The 28,000-nt window shown below is 66.3% G+C and overlaps 1 protein-coding gene across 1 annotated transcript; it reads left to right on the top strand.

Annotated features, from left to right (window-relative positions):
- Positions 1 to 5: 5 nt before the first annotated feature.
- Positions 6 to 27,934, top strand: LOC118257812 (NEDD4-like E3 ubiquitin-protein ligase WWP2; the record flags this gene model as incomplete). Its single annotated transcript, XM_050716674.1, has 14 exons — positions 6 to 721; positions 1,258 to 1,405; positions 1,660 to 1,778; positions 7,099 to 7,380; positions 8,186 to 8,282; positions 12,401 to 12,540; positions 15,226 to 15,433; positions 19,796 to 19,885; positions 21,946 to 22,120; positions 24,601 to 24,655; positions 26,585 to 26,666; positions 27,171 to 27,299; positions 27,650 to 27,728; positions 27,842 to 27,934. Coding segments are annotated over exons 1-14 (1,767 nt in total), but the record flags the coding sequence as incomplete, so codon positions are not given.
- Positions 27,935 to 28,000: the final 66 nt, after the last annotated feature.

The raw sequence follows: 28,000 nt of genomic DNA, 5'->3' as shown, positions 1-28,000 counted from the left end.
CCATCCCGCCCCGCGTTCGGAGGCCGCCGTTCCCTCCCCGCTCGGCTGCGGCTCTGCGACGTTCTTGGAGAGCGCGGGACCGATTTTCCTGAGGGATGCGGCTGCCCGGCGCAGACCCGGGCTGTCCTCGAGGGAGCCGCCGCTGCCCCGTGCCGTGAGCCGCCCTCGCTCGCAGCGCTGCTGCCGCGTCCCTCCCGAGGGACCCGTGGCGCCGCGGCCACGCGGGCCGCTCCAGGCAGGCGTCCCCGCTCAGCGGCACGTGGCGGGGCGCGAGGCAGCGTCTTCCGAGCGCTCTGAGCCTGCTCTGTCCCCGTGGCTGTGCTCGGCGGCAGCTTTTTGGGGTGCGGCGAGGCGGAGATGCCCGAATGCGGTGCCTGAAGGCTGCTCCCGGGGCGCCGCTCGGCCCTTCGGGCCAGGGAGGGGGTGAGCTCATAGGGCGAGCGTCGCCGCCACCCGCAGCGCGTGGCTGAAGCCAGGCGGGAGCAGGGGGGGCCCCGCGTTTGCCAGGCGAGCGCCCGTGCGTTAACCCCGCGCCGTGAGGCTCCCTGGCAGGGGCACGGGACGGGTTCGGGCCCTGGCGCGGCCCCGTCCGCGTGGCGGGAGCGGCGCTGAGGCCCCGTGTCCCTCTGCTTCCAGCCCGGGGGTGATGACATGGCCTCTGCCGGCTCCAGCAGGGCCAGGGCAGGGCCGCCCTGCGAGAAGTCCCAGCTCTCCGTGAAAGGTGGGTCCTGCCGCGGGGCCGGGAGCCGGGGGGCTGGGCCCAGCCGGGCGGGGGACCCCCGGGGGAGGCTGCGTGAGCCCGCTGGGGAAGCGTCGAGGTGCCGGGGCCTGCCCAGGGCTCTGCTCCCCGCTGGGACGTGGCTCCGTGGCTCTGCCAGGGCCCTGTTGGTGCTCCCGTGGCCGCGAGGTGGCTCCAGACGCCGGGAGCTGGGTCCCCGCGCTGCCCGCAGCCCCTCGGAGCTGGGCACGGCCGTCCCTGGGTGCCTGCCTCCCGCCCCTCTTCCCGTGCAGCCCCTCTCCGTGGTGTGCCCGCAGAGCCCGGGCTCTGCCCGTCCCCGGGCTCTGCCCACCCAGCTCCTGGGGCTGGGAGCAGCCGGGCGGGGACGGTGGCCTTGGGGCTGAGGAGTGGGTGAAGCGTGGGGCTGGGGGAGGGCAGCGACCAGAGCGGGCCCCGCACGTTGCCCTGGCGGGGACGGGGTGCGCGAGCGGGGCGGGGGCCGTCGGGGCGGCTGCGTGAGCCGTGCCGTCCCTGCGCAGTGGTGTCCGTGAAGCCCAAGGCCCAGAGCCGGCAGTCGCGGCTGAGCTGCTACGTGGAGGTGGCGGGCGACGGGCTGCCCAGCGAGACCAAGAAGACGGGGAAGCAGATGGGGAGCTCGGAGCTGCTGTGGAACGAGATCCTCGTCCTGTAAGTCCCTGCCAGCCCTCGCTGCGGGGCCGGGGGTCCTCCCGCTCCTTGGCGCAGCCTGGGGGGGGGACCCGCACAGCTCCTGGCCGCTCGGGTGTCCGAGGGCTTGGCTGCCACGCGAGGGTCAGCCCTTGGGGTGGGGGAATTGCCGCTGCCCCGCAGCCTCCTGCTGCCTGGCTTTTCGGGCCGGGCGCCGCCCGTTGCTGAGCAGGGGCGAGGCCGCAGCGATGGCCCCGGTTGTGGTGTCCCCCCAGGAACGTCACGGCGCAGAGCCACCTGGACCTGAAGGTGTGGAGCTGCCACACGCTGAGGAACGAGCTGCTGGGCACCGCCTCCGTCAGCCTCTGGAACCTGCTCAAGAGCGGTGGGAAACGTACGTCCAGCCCGGGGCCGGCACAGCCTCCGGGCCGTGTCCTGTCCGTCCCCCCACGGGGTCCCCCCGTGCTCTGCGTGGCTCCTGCAGCCCCCCTACCCCGAGGGGCTTGGCCCCGCGAGGGAACAAGGCGCCGCTGTGCGCTGGGTGTGGGGCTGGGTGCGCCGGCAGCCAGGCCCCGCCAGCCAGAGCCCCGCAGCCTTCGGGGGAACGCCGACCCCTCCGCTCCCCGCTGCCCTGTGCAGGCAGCAGGGGGTGGCCGTGGCGGCAGCCCCCACGTAAAGGCGGCCGTTCAGGGCCGGGCCCTGGCAGCAGCCACGCGCGGCTGGAAGAGGCTCGCTCTGCCCCTTCCGGGCCGAGTTCCCTGCTCCCAAAACACGGCCGTGGTGCTGAGGGGGGCCGGCCCCGTCCTGCCCTGCGGGTGGCGGAGCGCGGGGACCCCTTCCTGGAGGGGGGGCTCGTCCTGCGTGGGGTGCTGCCCCCAGGCTGCCCGCGGCGGGGCCCAGCCCCGGGGGACGCTCCCGGCCGCTTTTTCCCCCCGAGCCGCGCGGAGCTGCCCCCGCCCTACCTGCCCGCGGCCGGGCACAATCGGCTCTTTCATTAGCGGGCGTCCCAGGGGGCCGTGTGGAAAATGAATGGAAAAGGCAACTGCCTGTTCTGGCTCCTCCGGTAAGGGGCACCAGAAAAAACGTGTCACATTTTTCCCTGACACCGCGGGCCGGGAGGGAGGACTCTTAAAGCTGCAGCGCTGCTCTGCCGGGGAGGCGCTGCACGGGGTGGGCTCCCCGGCGTGCTGCCCGCCTCGCCCAGCCCGGCATCTCCTCCTCCTCCTCCTCCTCCTGCTGCTGCTCTGCTCGCTGCTCGGCCCGCCTGGCTTTGCTCCGGCTCTGCTGCTGCTCCTCCAGCCGGGGACCCTTCTCAGAGGGGGTCTCATCCGCGCTCGGCCGCCGGCTCCCGCTGAGGCAGGGAGAGGCCGTTCCCGGAGGCTGGGGAGCTGGCGGGGTCTCACAGGGGGGCCGGGACTACGCGCCGTCCGGGGCTGGACAAGTGACGCCCCGGTGCAGCCCGGGTCCCTCCGTGTGCCCCCCGCCCCTCGGGAGACCCCCGCGCTCGTCCCCTGCCCCTGGGCAGCGCCGAGCAGGGGCACGGCCCCCCCAGGGGCTCTGCGCTGGCAGCGGGCCTGGTTTCTAACCTGACTGGGGTTTTAGTCGGGCGTTCTGTGAGCTACTGATACGCGAGCGTGATGGCGGCCCCCTGTTTGTTCCTGTAGCTCTGCCTGGTGCGGAGGAATTGTCGTGGCTCCGCTTCCGGGCAGCGGGGTGCCCTCCAGCAGGGGTGTTCTCGTCTGCGCTGACGTCCGTGGCGGTGTCTGCAGGGCCCCTGCCTGCCAGGAGGAGCCGTGGCTCCCTCCGCTCTCGCTGCCGGTCCCGCTGCCAAGCGGGCGTCACGTCAGGTGGCAGAGCCTCAGCTCGGGGCCTGGCGCCCGGAAAAGGAGCTCGGCAGCGGGGAGAGCCCTGGGGAGAGCCCAGGGGAGCTCCTGTTCCTCGGGGGGCGCCGCGTGCCGGGGCTCTGACAGCCCTCTCGTTCCATTCCCCTGCGCCTCTGGCAGAGCTGCCGGAGCCGTGGCCGTGAGGAATCCTCTCAGGAAGCCAGGGCCGAAGCCCCAGAGCCCCGGGAGGCTGCAGCTGGCCCCGCCGCATCAGTGTGCCGTCAGAGGAGTTGTGCGGGGCCTGGAAGCGGAGGCTCTTTCAGCGAGGAGCCCCGAAGGCAGACAGTCAGGGGCTGACGCGGGCGTGCGGCACGGGGCCCTGCGGTGCCTCGCGGTGCTCCTGCTCCTCACCTCGCCTCTGCCACAGCCTGCGACGGCTCGGGGGGAGGAGGCAGAGGTCGGAGGTTGGGGTTGTGCCGCCTGGCAGTTCGGAGGAGCGGGGCCCGGCCGTCTCCAGGCCTCCGGCATCTGGGACTGGGTCAGGAGCAAGCACAAAGCGTCCCGACGCCGGGGAGGATTTTTTCTTTTTCCTGGGAGAGTAAAGGTTATCCCTTCCCCTCATCTCTGCGCCCTCCTTGCTCTGAGGACGGCTGTGGAAGGTCTCACTGCCCCGGGCTGCTTCCCGGAGGGACTGCGGCCGCAGCCTGGGGTCCCTGCTTTGGCTGCAGGCTCGCACAAACCTTCGTGAGCCCCCGCTGCTGTGCCCTGGGTGCTGCGGGTGCAGCCCTGAGCTGGGGGGCTGGGAGCAGCCCCTCTGCGGGGTGCCCCCGGGGCTTTTTTGGGGGTGCCCCCGGGGCTTTTTTGGGGGTGCCCCCGGGGCTTTTTTGGGGGTGCCCCCGGGGCTTTTGGGGGTGCCCCCGGGGCTGATGTCTGCTGATTCCCTGGGGGCACGTAGCTGCTGGCAGCGCGTGGCTGTCGGGCAGCCCGGAGGATCGGTTACCCGCTGGGTGAGCAGTGAGTGGTTGGGGCACCCAGAGGGACTGCGCAGGGGGGTTAGGAGCCGGGGGGGTGGGGAGCGTGGGCTGTCCATCCGTCTGTCCGTCTGGCTGGAAGTCTTTCCGTCTGCCTGCGAGGAGAGGGAGCCGGCCCGGCCAGGGAAGCGGCAGAGGGGCTGTCCCCTCCTCCCCGTGGCGTCGCGACGCTCGTGCCAGGGCCCGCAGCGGGCGGGTGCAGCTCCCGGGGGGGCTCGGGCGCAGCACGGAGCCGCTTGGGGCTCGCTGCCGGAGCCGTGCGGGGCCGTAAATCCTCCGGGTGGGAATTCCAGCGCGCCGCCGCTGAATGGGAGCTCTGAGGCTGCACGCGGGGCGCTGCGAGCAGCCGAACTGAGACCTTATTCAGGACCACGTCGCCCCCGGCCCCCTCCCAAAATAATAATAATCCCTCTGACATGCTGGCTGCCTGCGGGACACAGGCAGCCTTTGTGCTCGGCCGGTCAGGGGACCCTTTGTTGGTGCAGCAGCAATGTCCCTTTGTGCGTCCCGCGCGCTGGACGGGGACAGTGAATGGAAGGTTCTGCCCGTGTTTATTTTCTTTAAAAAAGCCGAAGGGGGTGGAGAGGGGGAGAAGGAAGCCGGCTGGGAGGCTCGCGTTCACATCCTCCGCTCGGAGCCACCTCGTCTTCGCTCCCGCGCTGCCGTCCCCCCCGGCTGGGAGCCCGCACAATGAGGGCTTGTGCGGCTCCGGCGGGGAGAGCGGCGCGCGGCGGCTGGGCGCTCGCGAGGGGCTGGGGGGGGACCCCCGGCGCGTGCGGGCGCGACTTCCGCGCGGCCCCGAGAGCGGGCAAATTCCTCCGGCTCGGAGCAGCCGGGAGGAACAGGGTCTGGGTTTGTTCTGGCTTTTGGCTGTGCTCAGGAGCGTCTCCTGTGTCGGGCACTTAAAACGGTCTGTGGGATCGGGTCCCCTTGGAGGCGCCGAGAATAACGCCTTTGTGCAGGCGGGAGAGAGCAGCCTTCGTCAGGGAACCCCCTGTTTGAGAGCGGGTGGGTAACGAGCAGCAGCGTCGGGCTCCGGCCTCCGTGCTGTGCCCCCGCGAGCCCGTCCCGCCCCCGGGAGAGGGCCCTGGGCACGGCGGGCACCTCCCTCCCGGGGACAGGACACCCGAGGTGCTTGCACGAGGCCCGTGAGCGCCACTCGCCCTTCGTCCCTGTCTCCACCACGACCCCCAGGTGCTGGTTTTGGGGGGGCTGTTGAACGCCCAGCGTGGCAGAGACCTCCTGGAGGAGAGAGGGTGGTGGTTTGCGGCGCGTGGGGCTGCCTGCCCCCTGGCTGGGGCCCCCCGGGGCAGTGGTGAGCTGGGAGAGGAGGCAGAAGGTGGCAGAGAGCGCGTGGCAGCGGCCGGCTGGGCGAAGCGGTGACTTCCAGGTGGCAGCTGCCAGCCACAGCCTGTGCACGGCTCCCGGTGGCTCTGCTGGCTCGGGGCTGGAAGCAGCCCGGAGCTGTCCTTGTGCCTGCGGTCAGCCCTTTGCAGCCGGTTCGTGCCGACGCGCGCTCAGAGGCAGCACTTGGCTTCACTGGGGACCTCCGAGTCCCCCAGGAGGCACGGCAGTTTGGTGCCGGGAGGGCTGGGGCTGCACGGCTGGTGACACCGCCCAACGGGTCCCAGGACCCCTTCCCTGTCCCCTTTATGTCCCTTCCCAGCTGCGAGCAGCCAGCAGGAGCCCTGCGGGGAGGAGCAGCCGCGGGCAGGGAGGGATGGCAGGAGCCCCAGCGTGCCTCGTCCCGAGCTGGGGACGGGCCGGGGGGTCCGTGGGGATCCTGCTCCCCCCCTGCTCCCGTGGGCAGGCACCGCACCCCGTCCCCGCGGCGGGCTGGGGCAAAGCAGGTTGCTAAAAAATGGTGCCGTTGTGTCGTGAGCAATCCGTGTATAATAAAAATATTATTTGAGCAAATGAGTCAGGAAGCGTCTGGGCTGCTGTCCCGGCTTGGGGCAGCCAAATTTTTCTGGCCCCGTGCGGCGGAGCTGGGTGTTTCGGTCCCGCTGGCTCCTGCGGGGCACGGCCGCGCTTGTGCAGGAGCCCTGCCTGTCCGTGGCACTGAGGGTCCCGCTGTTCTCCCGCTGCCCCTGGGGATGTGGCCCCGTTCCCGGAGTGGCTCTGCGGTCGGGGGCTGTGGGAGGAGCACGAGCAGCCCCCGCAGCCCCACGCTGCCCGCTCCAGACCCCGCTGTGGCCGGGTTTCTGGGCGCTTTGGGGCGGCCCCCCTGTGCCAGGTGTGTTCGGTGATGCGTGGGGATGTGGACAGGGATGTGCCCGGGGTTTTCTTCTGCTGCTTAGCTGGGGTTTCCAGGTAGGAAGAAGAGTAACCTAATTCTGGCCTGGGCCAGGGTTTTGGGCGCCTCGGCACGTAGCTGCCAGCCTGCTTTGTGCCCCAGGTACCCGCCGGTGCTACCCGCGCAGGACCCTTCCTGCTTGATGCGTTGTGTCAAGCCGGTCAAATCCTCGGCTTGCCTCCCCTGCGGCCCCAGCCCCGGAGGTGTGAGCGGTTGTGGCCTGGGCTGTGCCACAGGCAGGGCCCCGGGGGAGGCTGCAGCCCCTCATTAGGGGCTGGGGGCCCGGCCCTGCCACCAGCGGCCTCGGAGCAGGCAGCGGCGCTGTGTGGCTGTCCCCTGATGGCCCCGCGGGGTGCGGAGAGGTGTGGGGCCGCCGCTGCAGCGCTCGCGGGGATGACTGGCCCTGGGGGGAGTGGGCACGCTGTCCTGCGGGGGTGTGGGGAGGGCCTGGCCCCGCTGGGGGACCGGGAGGTGATGTCCCGGGGGGCAGCCGGGCGGTGGAGCCGTCCTTGTCCTGGGCGGTGACTGCTGGGTCTCTTCTCCGTGTCCCCTCGTCTCCCACAGTGGAGAACAGGCAGCTGACCCTGAACCTGCAGACGGAGAACAAAGGCAGCGTTGTCTCCGGCGGAGAGCTGACGATTTTCCTGGACGGGCCTGCTGTTGATCTGGGAAGCCTGCCTAATGGCAGTGCCGTGACAGAGGGTGAGTGCCGCCCGGCTCCGCGTGCACGCGGCGGCTCCGCGCACGAGGCGGTGAGCGCCGGCGGGGAGAGGAGTGGGGCTGAGAGCGCGGCCCCCAGCACCGCCGAGCGAACGTCCGAGTGCCAGCAGCCACCTCCTCCCCCAGGTAAGGCCCCGGTGCCGCCCAGCCGTGCTCCTGTGGGAGTGGACGTGTGGCGGGACAGGAGCGGGAGCCTCGATGGCATCACGCCTGCCTCCCTCGGCGTGAGGGGGGGCCCTCCGCCAAGCGCCCGAGTGGCTCAGCCCCTTCCCGAGCTTGCCCTGTGCTGGGCTGGGCAAACAGCTGCTTTGTCCGAGAAACTGCTCAGAAAAGGGCTCCCGTGGAAGGAGCGTGCCCAGCGGCACGGGCAGACGTCTGTCTGCTTGAGGCTTCCCGGGGAGCGAGCAGGGAAGCGTTCGGCCCGCGCTGGGCAGCGTTTGTTGCGTTGCACTCCCTCTGCTCCTTCCCTTCCTTGGTGGGAGACCAGGCCCCTGAAACGTGGGAGCCGTGGACGCGGCTCCTGTGGTGCTGGCAGCTCAGCGGAGCCCTGTGCTGACCTCCCCCAGTGCCCCTGCGCGATGGTGGCAGAGGAGAGCGCTTGTGGAGAGAGCCGTGGGGGAGCAGCCAGCCCCCAGAGGTGCTGCTCCCGGCTGCTCGCTCGCCGCTTTGGAAAGTGGGGTGCTGAGAGGCACAGAGGTGCTGTGCGGGCACCTGCGGTGGGCTGCTGCCCTGGGTGGGGGTCTCTAGGGCTGCGGAGTCCCCGTGGCGCAGCTGGCTGGCGTCCTGCAGCGTAGCACGCTGGCCGCTCTGGCCTGTAGTAAATTGCTGTGCTTTTGGGTCTCCTTTCAGGTGGGGAGGGAGGGAGGGAGGAGGGTAGAACTAGGAGGTGCTGCGGTCGTTTCCTTCACCCGCTTCTCCTTCAACCATTCAGGGTCCCAGGTGCCCGGACGGGACCCCGGCAGCATGGCTGCGGCCGCGGAGAGCAGACAGCAGCCTCCCGCTACAAACTGCTTTGGAAGCAGATCGAGGTAAGGGCCCTTCGCTGCCAGCAGGGAATGGCACAGCGGGGCTGCGCGGGCAGGGCTGTGGGCAGCTGGGTGAACTGGGGGGGGGCCCGGCCTGCTGCGCACCCCCAGACGGCTGCTGGGGGTGGCGGGGAGCACGCCTCTGCCTGGAGCACGGCGCTGGGCCAGGCTGGGGAGCACGATGCCCGTGGTGGTGGTCACAGGGGATGCTTCGGAAGGTCCAGGGAGAGCAGGAGAAGCAAAGCGAGCAGAGCTGCAGGGAAATAGCCGCTACTTCCAAAGGAAATGAGACGCTCGGGCAGCAGGCCATCCTGCGCCTGGCGCAGAGCCCTTCGCTGCCTCCTCGCTGGGCTGGAGCGGCTCAGAGCTGCTCCTTTTGGAGCTGTGGTTATTGAGAGACGTGTCACGTTGTCAACATGGAGTTGAATTCAACACCTATTTATATTTCCAGAGCGTGGCAGTGGCCCAGCAGCCCCTACAGATGTTCTGTTAGAAGTGTGCCTGCGGAAGGGGAGGCTCTGCGTGCCCTGCGGGCGCCAGGTGCAGGAGCGGCCTCGGCTGCACGCCCCACGCTTTGGGCTCTCCTGCTCCTCCTGCATCTGCCGGGCACGGACGGGAGAGGAGTGAGCAGGAGAAGTGTTTTTAGCTCTAAAAAGTTACCCGGTCCTTCAGTACCGTGTGTTTGAGCGGGGCAGGAGACTGGGGGCAGATTGCCGAACGCAGCTTTTCCCCTTTAGCTGCTGCTCTGATCCCTGCCGTCTGGGCGCTAACCCTTCCCACAGGTGGGACACTGCTCGGTGTCCTGCCAGGAGCTGCTCTTCGCAGCCACTTCGCAGCTCTCGGTAGGGGTAGAAAGCCGCTAAAGAAAGCCCCACTTTGGGCTGCTCAGCCTGGTGACTGGTCTGGCCTTCCGGGGCCTTCCAGCTCTGGTTGCTCACAACCATTAAAAACCCCGAGGCTGCTCCGGTACAGGAGGCGTCCGTGCTGGGTTTTGACTCGGCCTGGACTCACCTGAGGTTCGGGCTGTTCTGGACACAGCTCCCCCGTTGGCTGTGGTACTGGGGGCGAAGCGTGGCTGTTTGTACCCACCGCGGAGGCAGCCGCCTTCTCCGGAGCGCCGTGCAGGTCCTTTGCGCACGGGAGCGCTGTTTGATGTTTGCTCTGTTTATATGCAGAGCAGTGTTTATTTTCATGGGCTTGGTGATGGATGCTGGCACACTGGCTCGCAGGCAGGATGGAAAGAAAAGGGTCATTCTTCGCTCCTGAGCTATTTCCACGCTGTCCCCTCGAGGGAAACTGCTTGATGAGGGCTTCTCTTTCTTCTCCTGAACAAATGTCATCTTGGGATTTGCTGCTAATCTTGGTGGCGGGGTGTGAAATTCCACAGCCCTCTGTGCAAAGAGAAAACACAGCCCCGAGGTCCCTGGCTGAGCGCTGGTGCCGTGGGTGCCCAGCTCGCCGCCACAATCCCCGTTTGTTTTGTGGTGGCCACAGGGGGCTCTTCTATGGCGCGAAGCGGTCTGGCGTGTGCTCCGGGGAGGCTCGGGCCGCTGAGCCACGTCGGGGGCTGCGATCTGGCCGTGGCCTGAGAAACTTCGCCGTCGCTTGTCACCGGCCTGTGCAAACCCAAAGGGCTGACCGCCGTGGTGCGGCGTGCCTCCTTTGCTCGGTCACGTCCAAAACTCCCAGCTCAGCTAGCGGCGGGCACGAGCGTCCCCGAGGGCGGGCAGCAGGCGCACCTCTGGCTCGCTCAGCCCCATTTCCCTCGCGAGCACCGGGCAGGGCGTTGGGTCATGGGGACAAACTGTTCACACGGATTCAGGGCGTCAGAGCCGAGCACCGTGCTGCTGGCTGCTGTCCGGCTGTTTGGGGTGACGGGTGTGCCTCCAGCTGCTGGTACGCCTGCGGTGTCCCCAGTCCTGGCACTGGATTGCCGGGGGGGATACAGGGTGCGGGGACACGGCCATCTCCTCCTGCCCTGTCGCAGAGGCAGGGGGATTTCCCAGCTGGGGGGGAGCGGGGGCAGTGGGAGCCGAGCCCTCGCGGCACCGGGGCTCTCCCGGCCGTGTCTGCCCTGCTTGGCCCCGGCCTCCTGCAGCCGGAGCCGGGTGTCAGCGCGGGCTCTGCCTCCATCCCCTTCGGCTGCCTTCTCGCCCACCGGGTGACACCGGGACCGGCACCACCGCGGCTCCTGGGGCCTCGTGCTGGGCTCCTGGGTTCTGCACCGGGGCCGGAGGTGAGCGTGGGCGATGCGCCCAGCCCAGCCAGGCGGAGGGGGCTCTGCCTTGGCAGAAAGGGGCGGCTGAGGGGCTGCTGTCACCCCGCTGACACTGCTGCCCGTGGCCCAGCAGGGGCAGTGGGGCAGCAGCTTGGGGTGGCAGGGCTCGTGCCCCCCACCGGGGAGGGGGCTGCCCCTGCCCGCCATCTCCTCCCCATTGGCACCGCTGCCAGAGCCTGTTCCCACCCGTGCTCTGCCTTGTTTTTTCCCCGCTCCTATTTTAAGAGCGTGTTCCCAGTCCGGCCGCTGTCACGTGGCCTCGCTGGGTTTGTTTCCACGCGTCTATTAAAAGACAATGCCCAGATGGGAGCGCTCGTAGGAGGGCTGGGCTGGGCGGCAGGCGGGCTAATTCAGGCTTGGTAACCCTGTGCGGCCGGCTGGCAGCACGGACACATCCTGTTTTGGTTTCTAAAAACTCTCTGGGCAGCTCTTAGCTCATCTGCACCCAGAAGGGCAGGGACGGGACCCATCCCCTGCCTCAGCACCGCTCCCCGCGGGGAGCTGGGTCCCAAAACCCAGGCCGGGTGCTGCGCCATCGCTCTGCTGACCCGGGGCTGCGAGCGCCCCACCAGGGGCGCCCCAGCCCTGCCAGCCGGGCAGGAAGGCATCGAGGGAGCCGCGCGAGGAGCTGCCCACCCGGGAGAGGCGGCTGATCGGGGTGGCCTCGGCAGCTCCTGGCTCCTGGCTCCTGGGCTGCTCTGCTGGGCTGCCCGCTCTGTCCCTGGCCCTTATCTGATCTATTTTCAACGGTCGTCTTCTGCTTTCCCATGTCTCCTCCCGATCCCAGCCCTTCCTCTGCCCGGTGTCATTGTGAGCCGCTCCCCAAGGAGCAGCTGGGAGGAACCAAGGGCTTGCTGGAGCTGGCGCGGGTGGCGTGAGCGATGCTGTGCCCTGCCCTTGCCAAGCTGCCGTCCCCTCCCAGCTCCGCGCGGCCCTGGGACGGGGACAGTTTGCAGGTTTTGCCCTTTTAAGGCAAGAAGTTGGCTGGAGCAAAGCGAGTCCTGATCCCTGTGGTCCTCACCCTCCGGGCCGCAGCTGCTGTGCTGCGTGGAGCAGGGGTGGCCCCAGCTCTGCCTCCTGCCCCCTGCCCTCGGCATGGGGGAAGGAAGCTCGCTCTTTTGCCACCCTAATTGGGGAGCAAGTGCTGAGAAGCCCACGTTGGAGCTTTGCCGCGGTCAGCAGCATCCCTTTCCTGATGTTTGTGCCCAACGTGATGCCCTGCTGTCGGTTTTCCCCGTCCCCTCGCTGAGCATCCCTGCGAGGGGGGTCGGGCTCTTGCCGCGATGATTCCCCCTGCCGCCTTCCTCAGCTCTTTGCTCCCTGCTTGCCCAGCGCCCACGGCCGTCCTGGCAGCATCCTCAGAAGCGAGTTGTTGCTCTGCCCCACCTGCGAGCCTTGCGGCTGCCCTCGAGCGGGTTTTGCTGAGCGCCTGCCGTGGTGCCCGCTGCGGAAGGCGCTGCTGCATGGTCGCTACCGCGGGTGTGGAAGGAGCAGCCCGCAGGGGCTGCGCGGTGCTGCCAGCAGTGCCCGGGGCTCATCCTCAGCACGTGGGGCACCTGCGGCGAGCAGCAGCGCACAGCAGCAAGGGCTGCTCCGAGATTTCTCCTCCTCGGGACCCTGACGCCGCTGGGTGGGACGGCAGGAGCTGTGTGCAGGCTTAGGCGGCTGGGGGAGCGGTGCTGGGGGCTCAGGGCAGGGACGCGCGGCCGCTTCCCAGCGGTTCTGTCCCTCTTCCCCAAGCCGGGCTGGGAGAGGAGCACCGCGGCATCGGGGCGGAAAGACGGGAGCAGGTTTTCCCTCGGCGGCCCGCCTGTGTCTCACCGCCGTGTTTTTTCCCTCGCAGGACTCACCGGCACGCAGCTGCAGCAGCCCGGCAAGGCGCGGGGAGTGGGGAGCAAAGTCCCAGCGCCAGGAGCCGGCACCGGCAGCCGGCCAAGAGCCAGGCGCCCACGAGCGCGATGAACGGCACGGCCAACGGCACGGGTGAGTGCTCAGGGAGCTCTGCTCCGGCCCTGCGGTTACAGGCGTGGGGTGCACAGGGCTCGGGGCTGCGTTAGTGGGAGAAAATGCGTTTCTGCTGAAATAAAGGGTCTTGTAGCGCCCGGGAACTTCCTCCCCGCAAAGGCGCTCTTGATTTTGTTTTGGTAAGCTGGGCAGCTCCACTGAGCTCCCTGGTGGGACCTGTTCTGCCTTGAATAATTCCTGTGGCTCTGCTCTGGAGTCTCCCTGACGTAAAACGACCGCATCCAGCAGCTTTAAAGGGTCCTGGAAGAGCTGTGCCACTAATGCCACGGTGAGAACAGCCCCCACAGCTGGCTGGACCTTTCTCTGAGTTGTGAGCTTTCAGGTGAATTCGCCCATCAGCCTGCAGAGAAAATAATTTTGAACTCTTTACCCAATGAAGTGGGGAAGAGCAGTGGTCTATCAAGCAGCAGAAACCCACCTCCCAAAAGTGTGCTCGGTGGTGCCAGGGAGTATTTCAGGAAGTTTCTCTTGTCTTTTCTTGGGCTTGTCCACAAAGCTGTAAATACCTCGTGAAGCAGGGACTGGGCCTGGTGAGCGTGTGGCTATGAGCCCTGAGCAATTCACGAGCTTCTCTTCTCCAGCTCTGCCGGAGCTGGTCGAGCAGTGCCAGCTTTAGCTGGAGGAAGCCCCCCTGGAAGCTCTGGGGCTCTGTCCTGGCACGTGCTTGGGGTGGGCTCGCAGGAGGTCCGGGTGTCCCACGTCCTGGGCGAGCCCAGCAGTCACGGTGCTGTAGGGCTGGAGGTGGGCAGCAAAAGCGACACTGCTACCGCAGGCGTTTCCTACGCCCCTACACGGTGATTTTGGTTTTGTTTTTTCCAAACAGCACTGTCCTTTCTTCTGCTTTTGTCAGAGACCTGGAAGGAAAAGCAGCGTGCTTTGTTTCGGGTAGAAGAAAATGTTTTGTTCAACTCGGGAGGAGGATTTTTTTTTTCCACTTCATTGGAAAAACCTGGAGCACTGTAATTTGAATTTTGCCAAAATCCATTTTGGGAGGGAGGTGGAGGAGTGGAGGGCTGGAGCGGAATGTGACGTTTCAGCCGCCGCTTGCAGCCCGTGCTGCCCTCCCCGAGCTGCGGCTTGTCCCAGCCCTGGTGCCCGCGGTGCCCCCCCGGCCTTGCCCCGGGGCTGAGGGCAGCGTTTTGTTCCGCAGGCACGGCTCTGCTCCTTGGCTTTGCTTGCCTCAAACGGCATCTCCCTGGCCCTGCCCCAGCCCGCCCGGTGGCTTTACGGCTGTGCTGTCCTCGCTGCTGTTTACCATCACCAGCTCTGCCCCGAGTCCTGCCAGCGAGGATTTTACACTTGGGGCCGGGGTTCGCGCTGGCCGCCCCGCGTAGCCTCCAGAAGCCTTGCCCTCCTCCCTAGCCCAGTGCGTTCTGCCGCCGTTACCGCGCGCGGCTGGGGAGCAACTGCAAGAGCTTCCCCATCACGTCTGCTGCCCCCGGCTGTAATTTCATCTGAGAGTAAAAGGAAATGATTTTGTGGCGTTTTTCTCTGCCGCCGTGTCGTTCGGCCCCTGCTGTGTTCTCCCTGCAGTCCTTCCTTATCAGGTGAACTTTGGATCAGCTTTTCCCCTGTTTTGACCGGGCCTGAGATCCGTCCAATCTCAGCGTAGTCGCCGGGGTCATCCCGCAGGTTCTCTGAAAAATTGGCACGAGGCGTCTGGAGCTTCTAAAATTCCCCCTTCTGAGGCTGGCTGGAAATGAGTTCTGCTCAGAGACCTCCTCCAGCAAGTCGCGGGGACTGATGGAAGTTCTCGTGAGCCTGCTGGCCTGGAAACCATCGCCCGTAGGTGCTGCCTGAGAGGCTCCCTTAGTGCCCGATGCTGTGCGCCAGGATTGCTGTGCTGCAGGAGGATGTTGGCCTGCTTCCCTCCAGCTGCAGAGCAGCAGCGTGCCGAGCAGCCTGCCTCACCTGTAGCGTCTGTACTCCCTCAGTCTCCCGTTTGTGGGGTTTGTACTGTTGTGAGGGGTTTTGCCATGACACTTCTGAACACTTGGGCTTGTAGAAAGAGAGACTTCTCCTGCAGTTTTCTACGTTCCTTAACTCTAACTTGTGGAGCTTTGTCTGCGTCCCTTTTTTCTGTTATTTGCTGCTGTTTTGGTTTTAATTCTCTCGTGTTGCCACTGAAGCTAGGATGTCTTGTGGCAGAATTTATCCTCTTCTGTACCGTCAAGTCTTGTGTTTTTGGCTAGCTTAAGTATATCGTCAAACAAAATCTGTCGTTTTTTTGGTCTGCATTTTCCTCCTGATCAGTTTTCGTTGTAATTTTCTGTCTCTTCCCCTTCCCTTCTCAAACGTGCAGTGGAATCCAGCAGCGTTTAGCTCCTTGCAGTGCCTGGGGGGATGCTGCCAGCAGCCCCTGAGCTCCTTGCTACTTGTGCTCACCTCAGGTCCGCAGCAAGCAGCAGAAGAGGTGCTGAGCACAAACGCGAGGCAGCATCCGATTTTGTCTCGAGTCAAAAGGTGGAGGCAGGGGAGGGGTTCAGGGGAATCTGACCTCTGGGCGATCAGAGCCCTGTGGTCGTGGTCGGGTGGTGTCTGCTGCTGCCGGCACGTGCGCTGGCTGCGGGGCTGCCTGGGGCAGAGCAGCCGAGCCCCGGTACCCGTTCGTGGTGCTGACGCCTCTGCTCTGTGCCCTTCCAGTGAACGGGGATGTGACGGGCGCTGCAGACATCGAAGAGGAAAGGCCGGCTGCGGGAGCGACCACGCCGGCTCCGGTGGCGTCGAGCGCGGCGGATGGCTCCGTGGCTCCTGCGCTGAGCAGCTCCGGGGAGGCAGAGGAGGCAGCGCCCGGCTCCAGCACCCCGCAGGCCCGGGCAGCGGTGCTGGCCCTGGATGCTCTGCCCCCGGGGTAAGCGGCTCTGCGTCCTGCTTTGTTCCTTTCCTCCTCGTGGCCGAGAGCCTCAGGGGAGGCTCGGGAGGGAGGCACAGCCCTGGGAAAGGACGGTAGGTGGGCGGCTGGGGGACGCGAGCAAGCGGGGGCACTGCTCTGCGCTGGAAGAGGAGGGCGTCAGGGATGGGGCTGCGCTGCACCACGAGTCAGGGATCTCAGCACGGGGCTTGGGGGAGGACAGGCAGGGGAAGGCATCTCCACGCAGAGCAGAAGCAGGGCGTGCTGCTAGGGGAGGCAGAAGCATCCAGTGCATGTGCAGGAGGACCTGCTGTCTGCCAGTCAGCGAGGAGAAAATGTGAGAGAGAGAATGAGCGTGGATTTCCAGGGAGCTCCACGTGAAAGGTGCGAACATCAGAGAAGGAAGCACGACGTGAACACCTTGGAGGCAATGGCCGCAGTTGCGGGGAGGTGGGCAGGATCCCCCCACAGCTTGTCTGTCTTCCCTGCTCCTTGTTTCAAGGTGGCACAACCAAACAGCCCCAAATACATCAGAAACATCCTGGGCTTTCCTGGTGTCACCAGGAAGGAGGGAGAGAATTGTCACTAGGTGTGGCCCCGGGTTGTTCTCCGGTGATGTTAGTGAGAAACGAGAGCCTCGAAGCCCTCTGCGTGGTGGAAGGTGCAGCCACGTGCTGCAGGGATGCCCGGGATGAGGATCCCCTCTGCTCTGCGTCCTCCTGGGTGCAGGGAAGGAGTCGGGAGCGGAGCTGGGCTGGCTGAGCAGGGCTGCGGGCAGCCAGGGCGAGGCTGAGCCCCCCGCCCCGCGTTTCAGACGCCTTCCACTCCGGGCTGCAAGGGGAGAGCCGTGCGAGGGGGGCTGAGAACGGCTTGTGTTTCGTATGAAGGGAGCTGTTTATTTTCCTTTGGCTAAGCCAATGCCTGGAAGGTCAGGGCCTCGCTGGTGTGTCAGTCACAGGTAATTAGGGTTAACGGCTCAGTGTGCCTTTATGCGGGGTGTGTGAGGGTTACTGTTCTCGGGCCTGGGCGCTTCCTGTTTCCAGGCAGCTGGAAAAGTCCAGTGCTCTGAAAAAGGTCTTTATTCCAGCTCGTGCCCCTCTCTGCACCTACCAGACAGGCGGGAGGGCTCCTTCTCCCTAACTCTGCCTGCCCGAGGTGGAAGGAGGCTGCCTTTGGCACCTTGAATTCCCCTCCCTGCCTCTCCTGCCCATGGGATCTGTATCGGGGAAGGGAGCAGCAACATCTCGCGTGCGCCGTCCCAGTTACGTGCTTGTGCCAGGCTGGCTGGCGCAGCTGCTGACCCGCTCTGTCAGGTGGAGGCCGAGCAGCGAGGTCTGCGAGGTGACGGGGGCAGAGAGCTGGGTCTGGCCGTGTTCCCCCACCGTGAGCCTTCCCCTGAGAGCGGCCGGAGTCGTCTGCCTTGGCTAAACAGAGCCTGCAGCAGGGCTGAGGCGTGGGGACGTGTAGATGAGCTGCTGGGCATCTCCCGGGACCCGATCTGGAGACGCCGCTTCGTGGCTGGCTCGCCACCAGGGTGTTGCTCTGCCTGGCGGTTTGGGGCCCGGCGCGGGAGGTGGGGATGCGGCTGGCTGGCTCAGAGCAGGCAGCGATGCCTCAGGCAGGAGGGATGCAGACACAGCCAGGCCGCTTCAGCGCCGTGTGGGACAGACCCTCGCTGGCCCGGCTCCTGCGCGCTGTGAGCAACCCCTCGGGTCCCCTGCAGAGCTGCCTCTTGCTCCGCTGCTGGGGAGCCGTCGTGTCGCTCTCCCCTCCGAGAAGCCTCCAGAAACGTGTCTTTTCTGCAGACTCGTTCTCTGAGCGTCTCCTTCTGTCAGTGGGAGCAGGGGGAGCACTCGTGCTCCGCTGCTGGAGGGGCAGGAGCGGCTCCGAGCCCGGGGTCGCCGTGCGCCCGTGCTGCCCGCTCCGGCAGCCCAGCACGGCTGGGTTCACGTGGGGATTCGGAGCTATTTGTTGTGCTCAGAGAGCTGCCTCTGAACGTCTGCACCAGGTGTGGCGGGCACAGAGGCATCTCACATACAACTGGGAGTCTGTTTTGGGGGCCGGAGGATGCTGGACGGTGTCCTGAATAATTCCAGCCCCGGCGGTGCCCAGAGCCCTCCTTAACCCTCCCGGCCGGTGCAGCGCGCGTTTCTTCCCAGGTCTGGGGAGCGTCTGCGATGCCAGAGCAGCTCAAAGCCTCCAGCACGGGGTCCTGGCTCTCCCGTGGGGTGCCCGAGCTGGCCGATAGCGACGGGGGCCACGAGAGCCGCTGGCTCCTGCATCTGGTTCCTATCAGCGATGATCCTGCGCGGGGACAGGCGGCCGTTGCCGCGCTGTGTACACAGCCTCGTCTCGCGCGCACAAAGGGGCGCATTATGCTGCCTGGCAGAAGGCACGGGGCTGTGGTTTCTTACATAAGGAGGGCGTTTTGTTTGGACTGCAGGGTTGCCTCGGCCCTGCTGCTTCGCACCAGCCGTGGCTCCCCGCGTGCACCGCTCGCCTCTCCCGCAGCGGTGCCGGCACGCCACGCGCGCCACGCTGGTGGTGGCTGTGTGCTGGGGTGAGAGCTCACCCGGCTGGGCTCTGCTAACCCGCTTGGTAGGTGGGGAGTGGGGAGCTCGGAGAGGCCGAGGCTCGTGGGGAGCTGCCGAGGTGACCCGGGCAGCCGCAGGCCGTCCTGAGCGCCGCGTGTCCCGGGCTGTCGTGTCAGCGATGGTGACAGCGGGCGCAGCGTGCTGCCTGCGGTTACTGCTGGTGGCAGTGAAACGCCGGGTTGCAGGGCAGAGCAGCACGCGGCAAATTTACCTTTCAGAGCTCCAAGGAGCGCGTGAGCTTGTGGCCTGTTCACGGGGGTGTGACACGGGGACAGTGGCCACCAGTCGCTGCCGCCACCAGCGGCAATCCTCAGTCCTGCACGGCTCTCTGCAGTCGTGGTGGCGCCCAGCGGGTAGCTGTGAGGGCTCCAGACTCCCCCTGCCTTGGAGGAGCCCTCATGGTGCCATTTCTCATCTCCGTAGCCCAGAATTAGTACCTGGGGGCTTGAACCTCTTGTCGTAAGGGACTTCCAAGTCCTCAGAGTCCACTCTGTTGGGGAAGCCCACGGGGAGGCAGCCAGCGGCCCCGCGTACGTGGGGCAGTCTCTGCCCGGTGACTCGGGGACAGTTCGGGTCCTCAGCTGCTGGGGTTGGAAATGCTGCTAAACCCCAGGTCGCAGCAGCGCACGGTGATGCCTCCCGGAGCAGACGTCGCTGCTTGGTGTGAATCTGACCCTGGGGGGCTCGAGGGTGCGCAGGGGTGGTGCAGAGCCTGGCGCCGGGCACTGGTGTTTGCAGCATCGCCGTCACGAGCGCCAGGCGCCAGCCGTGTTCGTTCAGCTGCTGTCCCGGAGTTGCAACAGAAGCTAATATGTTAATTTCCTAGGGTTTTTGCGATGATTAATTGAGACCGAAGGCTGACTGGGAGGGAGACCCGGGGGAGCAGGAGCGTGGCGGCAGAGCCCTTGATCTGTCAGCAGCCGCGCACTCGCCCTCTGCCGCGGAGGAAAGGACGAAGCGCGGCGCTCTGCGGAGGCTTCGCGTTTGCCAGGGCGCAAACCTGGATGAATGACTGGAGGCAAAGAAGGGGTTCGGTGCCGCTGTGTGACACCAGGCCTCCCCACCGCGCCCGCTCCCCCGAGGGGCCGCCTCCCAGCCCAGCGCCGGGTGGACGCGGCGCTCCTGAGAGGTGTCTGTCAGCGGCCAGCAGCACGGCTGCCAAGGAAAAATCCCAGCCCCAGCCCAAACTCAAAGGCTCCCCTTTAAAGATGTGTTAAGAGAAGCTAAACAAAAACTGCATCAGAAACTCGCGGGGCATGAAACTGACCCTGAGTGAAATCTTACGCCGACCCTCCTCCTTTCTGAGGGGATCAGGAATTTACGCCCCGAGTTCGGCCCGTTCTCAGCACGCAGGCTGCTGCAGCACCTCGATGGGCGTTGTGCAGCACGCCCGATACCTGCTGCCCGTACCTGCTGTCGGGCTGCTTTAAATGAAGCCTGAAGCACTGTGGCTGAGCCGTGCTAGGAGGGTTACTGACCCCCCCCAGCTGCAGCTCTCTGGATGTTCTCACTCAGAAGGTGACCGGTAATTGCTCGCAGCTCGCTGCTCCATGGGGGAGGCTGCTGGGCGCAGGGCAGCAGCCCAGGGAGGCTGTTGGGGCTGGGTTGTAGATGTAGATGTAGAAAAGATGCTCCACGTCCCCTCCTGCTGGAGCCACGCACGGTGTGGTCCGACGCCGGGGGGCAGCCGGCTTTGGTGGCTGCACCTCTGCCGGGGTTCGGTCCCGGTGCCAGCCCTTACCAACCGTCCCATAATTGTCTTTTCCAGGTGGGAGCAGCGGGAGCTGCCAAACGGCAGAGTCTACTACGTAGACCATAACAACAAGACCACCACGTGGGAACGACCGCTCCCTCCGGGGTAAGGGGCCGCGGGCAGGCGGTGCCTCGTGCTGAGCGCCTTCGTGTAGCCGGCGCTCGGGAGTCTGCAAGAGAGGGGAGGTGGGGTGGTGGGAGGAAGGTCTCCTCATTCCTGAGGAGAAATGGGCTGAGATGCAGGAGCGTTAACCGGCCTGAAAGCACACCCTGTGTCCTCTGGAGGCCTTTTCTTCAGAAACGATGAAAAGAGCTTTCTATCTGTTGTGCCGTGACCTCCGTTAGGGGATTATTTTCTTAACCAGTCTGTGGAAATCGGGGAGCAGTGGAGCAGCAGCGGAACCATTTGCAGGCAGTGAGCCTTTGAGATGGGCTCCTGCAAAGGCCCCGGGAGGACGAGGAGCAGGGAGGGGATAGGCCTCGCGTCACCTGGGAAAACGGATGCCTCCTGAAGAGGGATGACATGGGAGGGCTGAGCTCCTGGTGAGCAGGAGCAGGCACGCGCCGTGTGCCCCAAACCTGGAGCTGGACCTTGGCCTCTCACAGGGGCCCCTCACCTTCCTGGCAGCCACATCGGGTCTGCTCGTTCTCCAGCAGACGCTGCCCAGCTCCGAGAGCTGCAGGAAGAGCCCTGCAGAACTCGTGTGCAGGGAGGCCGCTCTTTCACCAGCAGGAGTAAACAGTCCTCAGGTCACGGAGGCTGCGTGTAACCCTCGGGGTCCGTGTGCTTTTCAGAAGCCTGTTGAATTCTCACCTCTTCTTTGTGCTGCAGAAGGAGCAGTCAGCACAGGCATGCTGTTGTTGTTCTCTAGGCTGTTTGTTCAAGGCTGGAATGAGCGAAGTGTGCTCTAACAGCCGGTGTAACGTGTGAGTGTGAAGTGCAAGCCCAGCCTGTTTTCCTCCGCGGGAGCCTCCGAGTTCCTGTGGTCACCCAGTGCCTTCAGCCAGGCTGTGATCTCTGCAGCCTTCCCTCCCGCTTTCTGATCCCCTAGCAGCTTAAAATCCCTCTGGCGTTAAGGGGGAGGCTGTTACCTGGAAGGTGGCTTTGGGAGTACCCCGGGCGTGCTCCTATCCTGCTACACAGGTCTCCGCCGCAGTGCTGCTGTCGGAGGCCAGCTCTCTCGAGGCCTCCTGGTGTTACCTCTCGGCACCTCCCAGCCGCGTGGGGAGCTGCTTCAGGTCCTCACAGGCTTTTCTGTTCCCTAGTGGTGGAGCTTACCTTGTCCGAGGGAGCCCTTCAGCCATGAAATTGGTTGTCCTGGAGCTGGGAGCAGAGCCCTCGTGCTGAAGGGTGGTGCTTGATCTTGTGAGACCGAGTGTCTGGGGTCAGCCTGTGGCAGTACGAAATGAAAGTTGGTCTCCATAGGTGAACCAGGGCCCCAGCAGCTCCGTCTGCCTCCGTTGGAGGACTATCAGCTGCTTTTTTTGCTATGTTTCTGGAGGCCGTTGAGCCCATGAAGCGCTTCTGAGAGCCAGAGCTTGGTCGTGAATCCTCCGCTGAGCCACTGCGTGCAGAGCTCGAGGGGGGCTTTGGCAGCAGGTTGAGTGCCTCGCGACCCAAGCGAGGCTCCTCAGTTGTGCTTTCAGCACGTGCTGGGGCAGCAGCTCAATGTGCTCAAGCTGTAGCTACAGGTCCAGGGCCCTGGAGCCAGCCCTCAGGCGAGGGCAGTGGGAGATTGCTCAGTGCCGGATCCTGTTGGGTGCCCTCTGCCGTTCCTCCCAGCCTTCCCGGGGCTCTGCTGTCCCCATGCCTTCGCACCCGCGTTAGTACTGGGATGGTGCCTGAGCTGAGCCCGGGGTGGAACCTCTTTGGGCTCGTTGTCACAATGTCCTTTGGTGCTGTGGTGGTCAGGAGGGGCTCTCTGGGGCAGCCGCCGATCTCCGGAGGGGTTTTTGAGCAGCCTGGTGCCGTGTGTTCGGGCTCTGAGCAGCAGGGGAAGGAGCGCTGGGGGAAGCAGGGTGGTGGTGTGCACACCACTTTGGCGTGGAGTCCCTTGGAGATAGAAGGGGTCAGGCCCTAAAGCACTGAAACCAGGGCTGGAAGGTCCCAGCGAGCCCCTGTCCCGAGGGAGGACAGTCAGTGACATCTTCCCGTGGCGCTTCCAGGTGGGAGAAGCGCGTGGACCCGAGGGGCCGGTACTACTACGTGGACCACAACACCCGGACCACCACGTGGCAGCGCCCCACAGCCGAGTACGTCAGGAACTACGAGCAGTGGCAGTCCCAGCGAAACCAGCTCCAAGGAGCCATGCAGCAGTTCAGCCAAAGATTCCTGTACCAGGTAAGAGTTGGGGGCCGCGGCAGGAGCTGCACCCAGGGCTGGCACGGCGAGGGCTGCCAAGGCACCCGGAACGAGCGCTGCCGGGCTCTGCAAGCTCCCTCCTGCTGCTTCCCTTGCTTCTTCCCCCTGCTCATGGTTTGGGTGAGCGCCCTCCGATAAGCAGGGCTGTGCCGACGGCCAGCATGCGGCAAACTGAGCCCCTCTGGAGCCTTTCCAGCTCCCGGGCAGCGATGTCCCCATGCTCTGGTGTCAGCCAGCCCTGTGCCTCGTGGGGCTTTACCGCAGTGTGAAACCCTGCTCTTGGCAGGGCCGGAGAGCTCTGGGGGGCAGGTGCAGAGCTGATGTGCAGCGCAGGGCGTCCAGCTGCCTGCTGACGCTTAGCTCCTCTCTGAGGCCCCCCAGCACCGTGCAGAAGCACTGCCAGTGCCAGTGCAAGCTCCGTGCCCTAGTGAGGAGCTTGGGTGTCTCTGCAGGGGGGAAGCAGACAGAGGTTGTGGTCAGTCCCGTGAGCTGGGACTGGGGCTGTGCCCCCGCAGGGGGTGTGGGAGGCGGCCCTGCTGGATTCCTGCCCCTGCCCATCTCTGGGCAGCCCTTCCAGGCCTCTCGGAGGGAGCTGCGCTGCCATGTCCCCCCTGCCCTTGGCACGCTGTCCGCAGGGGCAGCAGGAGGGGGCTTCCACCGAGGCCGAGTCGTGCTCCGAGCCTGTCGCTGCTCACTTCACTGCCAGCGCTGCCTTTGGAGCTGCTCCAGCGCCGCGCGACTCGCCCTGGCTGGGCTCTGCAGAGTGCCGAGGGAGGGACTCGCACTCCAAATTTAGCCTGATGAAACGATTGTACTTTGCGTTTCAAGCTTTCTCCTGCCAGCGGCGATGGCTTCTGCTGCGCCTCCTTCCCCCAGGGGCTCTCTGCTTCTCGTTGCCCTCCTGTCTCCAGCACCCACCTGCCCTCCGTGCGGGGAGACGAGGCGCTGAGCGGTGCCGCACCCCTGGGCGACGCGGTGCCCTCGTGGTGCAGCCCCTGCAGGGAGCCCAGCTCCGGGGCTGGCTGCGGGCAGGGTCCCTGTGCCAGCAGGCTGGGAGCTGCATCCCCCGTGCCCGGGGGTCTCGCTGGCCCAGGGTCGTTCCTGGGGGCTGCGGAGAGCTGCGGGAGGGCTGGCTCCTGGAGCTCTGCCCCAGGCTCTTGTCTCTCTGCCCTGTTTGTTTTAATTAGTTATTTTTAGGTCGCAGTGAGGTGATACCTCTGGACGTGCCTCAGCTGTGTCAGGCCAGCCTGTCTGGGTAGGGAGGGAGCGGAGGCTGCCCAAGGCATGCCGTGCTGTGCCGTGCTGTGCCGTGCCGGCCGCTGCCAGGGCGGTGCCTCCTGCGCCCCTCTCCTTGTGCGTGGGGCAGGGGGCGAGAGAAGAAGCCAGGAGGCATGGGCCGCCCCGTCCCCAGCACACCCCAGGGCATCCCCCAGGGTGCTGGGCTGGCCCCAGGTGCTGGTGCCCATGCCAGTGGGATGGGGGGTCCCGGCACCCCGAGTACCCAGGCCTGGCGCTGCCCTGTCCCCAGGGAGGCTGCAGGCCTGGCTCCGCTGCTGCCCCCAGCACGGGGCTGGGACGCCGGCCCCGCCGGGACGCTCGGCCCCTCTCCAGCGGCTGGGTTTTAGGAGGTGCACTGAAAAGGCCTTTTGGTAACAACGCGTGTCGTATTTAACCATTACAAGCGCTCGCGGGCCTCCTTCTCCCCTGGAGCCCCAACTGTCGGGGCCGTGCCTCCATCCCTGGGGACCTCCAGCGGAGCCGGAGTCGGGGGGCTGTGATGGCACCCCCCGCTTCAGGCTGGGTGACGGCCGCTGGCGCTGCCCGCCCGGGGAAGAAGAAGAAAGGTGCTTTGTGCTGGGGCCCCCAACCTGCCGGGGGGGCTGGGGGCGCGGGGAGCCGCCCGTCTGCGCAGGCATGAATGTGCCCTCAGTGCAGCGCATCCCGCAGCCCGCTCGCTGCCCGGGGAGGAGGGGGGCCGCGGGCCCCGCCAGGAAGCGCTGGGCGTGGACAGGGCTTGTGGGAATGATTTCATTGGAAAGGCCTGCGATATTTTTTCCCTCTTGTGTGTGGTTCTTGGAGGAGGCTGGAGGTGTATCTGATGGGGACGGTCGCCCGGGCCAGCGGGAGCCGAGCGGCCGCGCACATCTGGAGGCTGCTGCGCGGTCCCGCTCCTCTCCCTGTGCCGCGCGTGGCCCCTGCCCTGCCGCCCCCTTGGCCGCCCCAGCCTCTGTTTGGTTTGTGCTTTTTTTTTTTTTTTAACACCCCCTGAGTGTGCAAGTTTTTTTTTTTTGTTTGTTTGTTTTTTCAGTTGTTTGGGAGCAGCTTCTCCCTGCCGGGAGCTGCGGGCCCAGGGGAGGCGAGTGCAGAGCGGAGGCTGTTGGGCTTTGCCCCCACCCCGCTGCTCCCGCTCGTCCGTGCCCTGATTTTTATTTTGTATTTTTGCCCTCTCTTGTCTCTAGTCGTCCGGCGCCCCGTCCGACAATGATCCTCTCGGCCCCCTTCCTCCCGGCTGGGGTAAGTACAGAGTCTCCTCACCTGCCTGTGCCACCCCCAGCCATCGGGAGGCTGTCGCCCGCCTCTGCCCCGGGCCAGGGGTACCCTCGGTGGGGACGCAGCGCTCCCGGTGCTCCGCTGCGTGTGGGGCTGAGGCTGCCCATGACTAGCTCAATCTCTGATTTGAAATCCAGCTTTTTTCCCTTTTTCTTTCCCCTTCTTTTTTCTCTTTTCCTGGAGGGGTTCCCAGCTCTCTCTCTCTGCTACTGAATGCAGAAGTGTTTGTGGTTGTTCTTTGGACTGGGGCAGAGGCTGGGGATCCAACTCCTCGCTCGTCCCCGGAGTCCTGTGCCGAGCGGCGGCCTGTCCTGCTGCCACGCATGTGCCTCTCGGGATGCTCTGCCCCGGGCCGCAGTGGGGCTTCAGCCCTGTCCCCGTGTCCCAAGTGCTGCTGCTGCCCCCGGGGCTCTGTTGGGCCGTGTCCGGGCTGGCCGGGGGCCTTGGTGTGCCTGAGCTGGGGAGGGCTGGTGGTGAGGGTGGCGGGTGTCTGGTGGGACGGAGGGGACGTTAATGGGAGCGCTGGGGAAGGGGTAAGTGGGGACGCTGGGTGCTGGGACATCCTGCAAGGCCCCTGTGCCACCCCCAGGGAGGAGAGGGCCCCTCTCCTGGCTGTCAGTGCCTCCCAGCCCTGGTGCTGCACACCGTGGGGCAGTGCTGTGCTCTGCCAGGGCTGGCAGAGAGCGGACCCCTGCAGGGACCCAGACAGGGAATAAAGGGTGCAGGGTGCTTGGGGCAGGGCATCGAGGGGCTGGGCTGCTGAGGGGGTCTCCAGGGGGCAGGGCAGGGACTCGGTGAGGGCAGTGCTGGAGCCTTCGCTGCTGGAATGGGTGACCCAGCTCGGGAGCGGCAGATGGGGTTCCTGGGGTGGATGCCGTCTTGGTCATCGTACGTGCCTCAGCCGGAGCCAGGAGCAGAAGTGCTAAAGCCCCCGTCCCCCATAGCTGCACCCGGTGCTTCTGCGGGGCTGGTGGCAGGAGTGCCCCGTCCCTGGGCTCCCGGGAGCCCCAAGTGTCCCGTCCCATCGGGGCACAGCGCTCTGACGGGGCTGGGGTGAAGGACGTGGATGGAGCGCTCTCCTCCCTGCTTTGCTCCCCCCACTGGGCTCCCACCCCCCAAACCCGGGTTGGGAACCGCAGCCGCTTCCCACAGCCCTGCAGGAGCGGGACGGGGCTGTGGGAGGGGACACCGGGAGGGGACGGGGAGCGCGTGCAGGGCGTCCCTCCCGGCATGGAGCAGGGCTGCGTGCAGGGAGGGGTGAGCGGGGTGGGCCCCATCCCCGGGGGCTCAGGGGGTGCGCAGCGGGTGCAGGAATTGCCACCAGGATGGGACGTGGTGCCCGGCTGTGGCTGGGAGGCCCTGGCTGTTCAGTGCCCAACGGTGGGTGCCTGGGGTGGCACGGGGGGTGCTGGGGAGCCCACCCTGAGCGCGAGCCGCAGGCTTTGTGCACGACGAGGGTGGGGGGCTGCAGGCGCAGAGCCTGTCCCCCAGTGATGCTGGTGTGAGTGGTGCGTTTATTTTACGCCCACGTGTGCGCAGGCAGCGGGGCTGTGCAGGGAGGAAGCACCCCCAAACCCATGTGGAGTGGTGCTGAGCTCCTGCGGCGCGGGTGTGAGAGGAGGGTGCGTGGCCGTGCGCAGCTCGTGTGCCAGCCCGGCAGCGTGTCAGCAGGGCCGGCCTCTGCCGTGCTGCCCGCGCAGGGGCCTGGGGAGAGCGGGCCTTCCCCCAGGTACTGCGGCTTCTGCACGTAGCAGAAATGTAGAATTATTTATTTTGTCTTTGCCAAACAAATTGGGGCAGTGCAGGAGGGAAGGAGGGAGCCGACAAACTTCTCTAAGCTGCAAAGTCTGTTCCTGGGGCACCAGCTAACGCTTCCCCTCCGTTTTCTCCTAGAGAAGAGACAGGACAACGGGCGAGTGTATTACGTGAACCACAACACGCGGACCACCCAGTGGGAAGACCCTCGCACGCAGGGGTAGGAGCCCGAGGGACGGGCAGGGAGGTTCAGGGAGGCTGCTGGCGGTCTCTGAAGACGCATGCGCTGGGCTCCCAGGTGCTGAGCGGCGGCCGTGCGGTGGGGCTGAGCCTCCGAGGTCCTGCTGGGAGCTGAGCGCGGTGCGAGGGCTCTGAGAGACACAGGCAGTGACCGGGCGGCGGGGGAGCCGGGGAGGGTTGGGAACTGCGACCCCGGGCGCTGGGGGGAGCTGGGACCGAGGTCAGGAAAGACAGCAGGGCTGTAAGGCAGGAAGAGGTGCTCTCCTCTCGCCATGCTGCCTGCCCGCAGGGCTCTGCCTGGGCTCCTGAGAGCTCAGGGCGGCAGGGCTCCTGCCTCGGGGCGCAGGCAGCTGCTTGCTAAGTCTGCCCCCTGAATCCTTTTGCCTGCCATGGAGCTGTAAACTCGAGGTAGCCCCGAGGGCAGCGATCAGGAGCAGGGTGAGACCCCCAGGCGGCAGTTGGGTGACCCCTTCCTTGCCTGCAGGATGATCCAGGAGCCGCCCCTGCCGCCCGGCTGGGAGATGAAGTACACCAACGAGGGCGTGCGCTACTTCGTGGACCACAACACTCGCACCACCACCTTCAAGGACCCGCGCCCTGGATTCGAGTCCGGGTAAGTGCCGCTGGGCCAAGCCCTGGCTCTGCGCCCGGCGGGACAGCAGCGGGGCTGCGGCGCTCGGGGCTGGCTCTCGAGTCGCTTGCTCACAGCTCGTTCGTGTGGTCGCAACGCGGAGCGGGTGAAGTGGGTTGGCTTTGTTGCCAGCACACCCAGTAGTGGGTTTAGGGCCCTGTGTTTGGGTCTGATGGAGGGGAGCTCCCTGCGTGCAGCAGAGGTGAGCTGCAGCACAGAGCCTGTCCTCCCCCAGCGGGCGGTGAGGCTGCTGGGGCAGGGGCAGGGCAGCGGGTGCTGGAGCTGTCGGGCCGTGGGGCCGTGCCCTGACCCAGCCCCTGCTGCTTTCGCAGGAGCAAGCAGGGGGGATCGCCGGGGGCGTACGACCGGAGCTTTCGCTGGAAGTACCACCAGTTCCGCTTCCTCTGCCACGTGAGTAGAGCGGCGCGAGGCTGCTGGGCCCGCCGGCACTCGGGGGCAGGCCGGGGATCGGGCAGCCGCTGTGCCGACCTGCACACGGCCTCCTGTCTGTGCCTTGCCCGCAGTCGAACGCCCTGCCCAGCCACGTGAAGATCAGCGTTTCCCGACAGACGCTCTTTGAGGACTCCTTCCAGCAGGTGAGGGGCGCGGAGCCCGGGGTGCGGAGCTGGCCCTTGCTGAGGGCCCGCGGTGACGCTTCCCCGTGCCTCCGCGCAGATCATGAA

Source organism: Cygnus atratus, unplaced genomic scaffold, assembly GCF_013377495.2.
Source record: "Cygnus atratus isolate AKBS03 ecotype Queensland, Australia unplaced genomic scaffold, CAtr_DNAZoo_HiC_assembly HiC_scaffold_172, whole genome shotgun sequence".
In the NCBI taxonomy this organism is placed as follows: Eukaryota; Metazoa; Chordata; class Aves; order Anseriformes; family Anatidae; genus Cygnus; species Cygnus atratus.
Note: the sequence above shows the minus strand (reverse complement) of the source record. Positions and strands in the feature narration are given on the sequence as shown.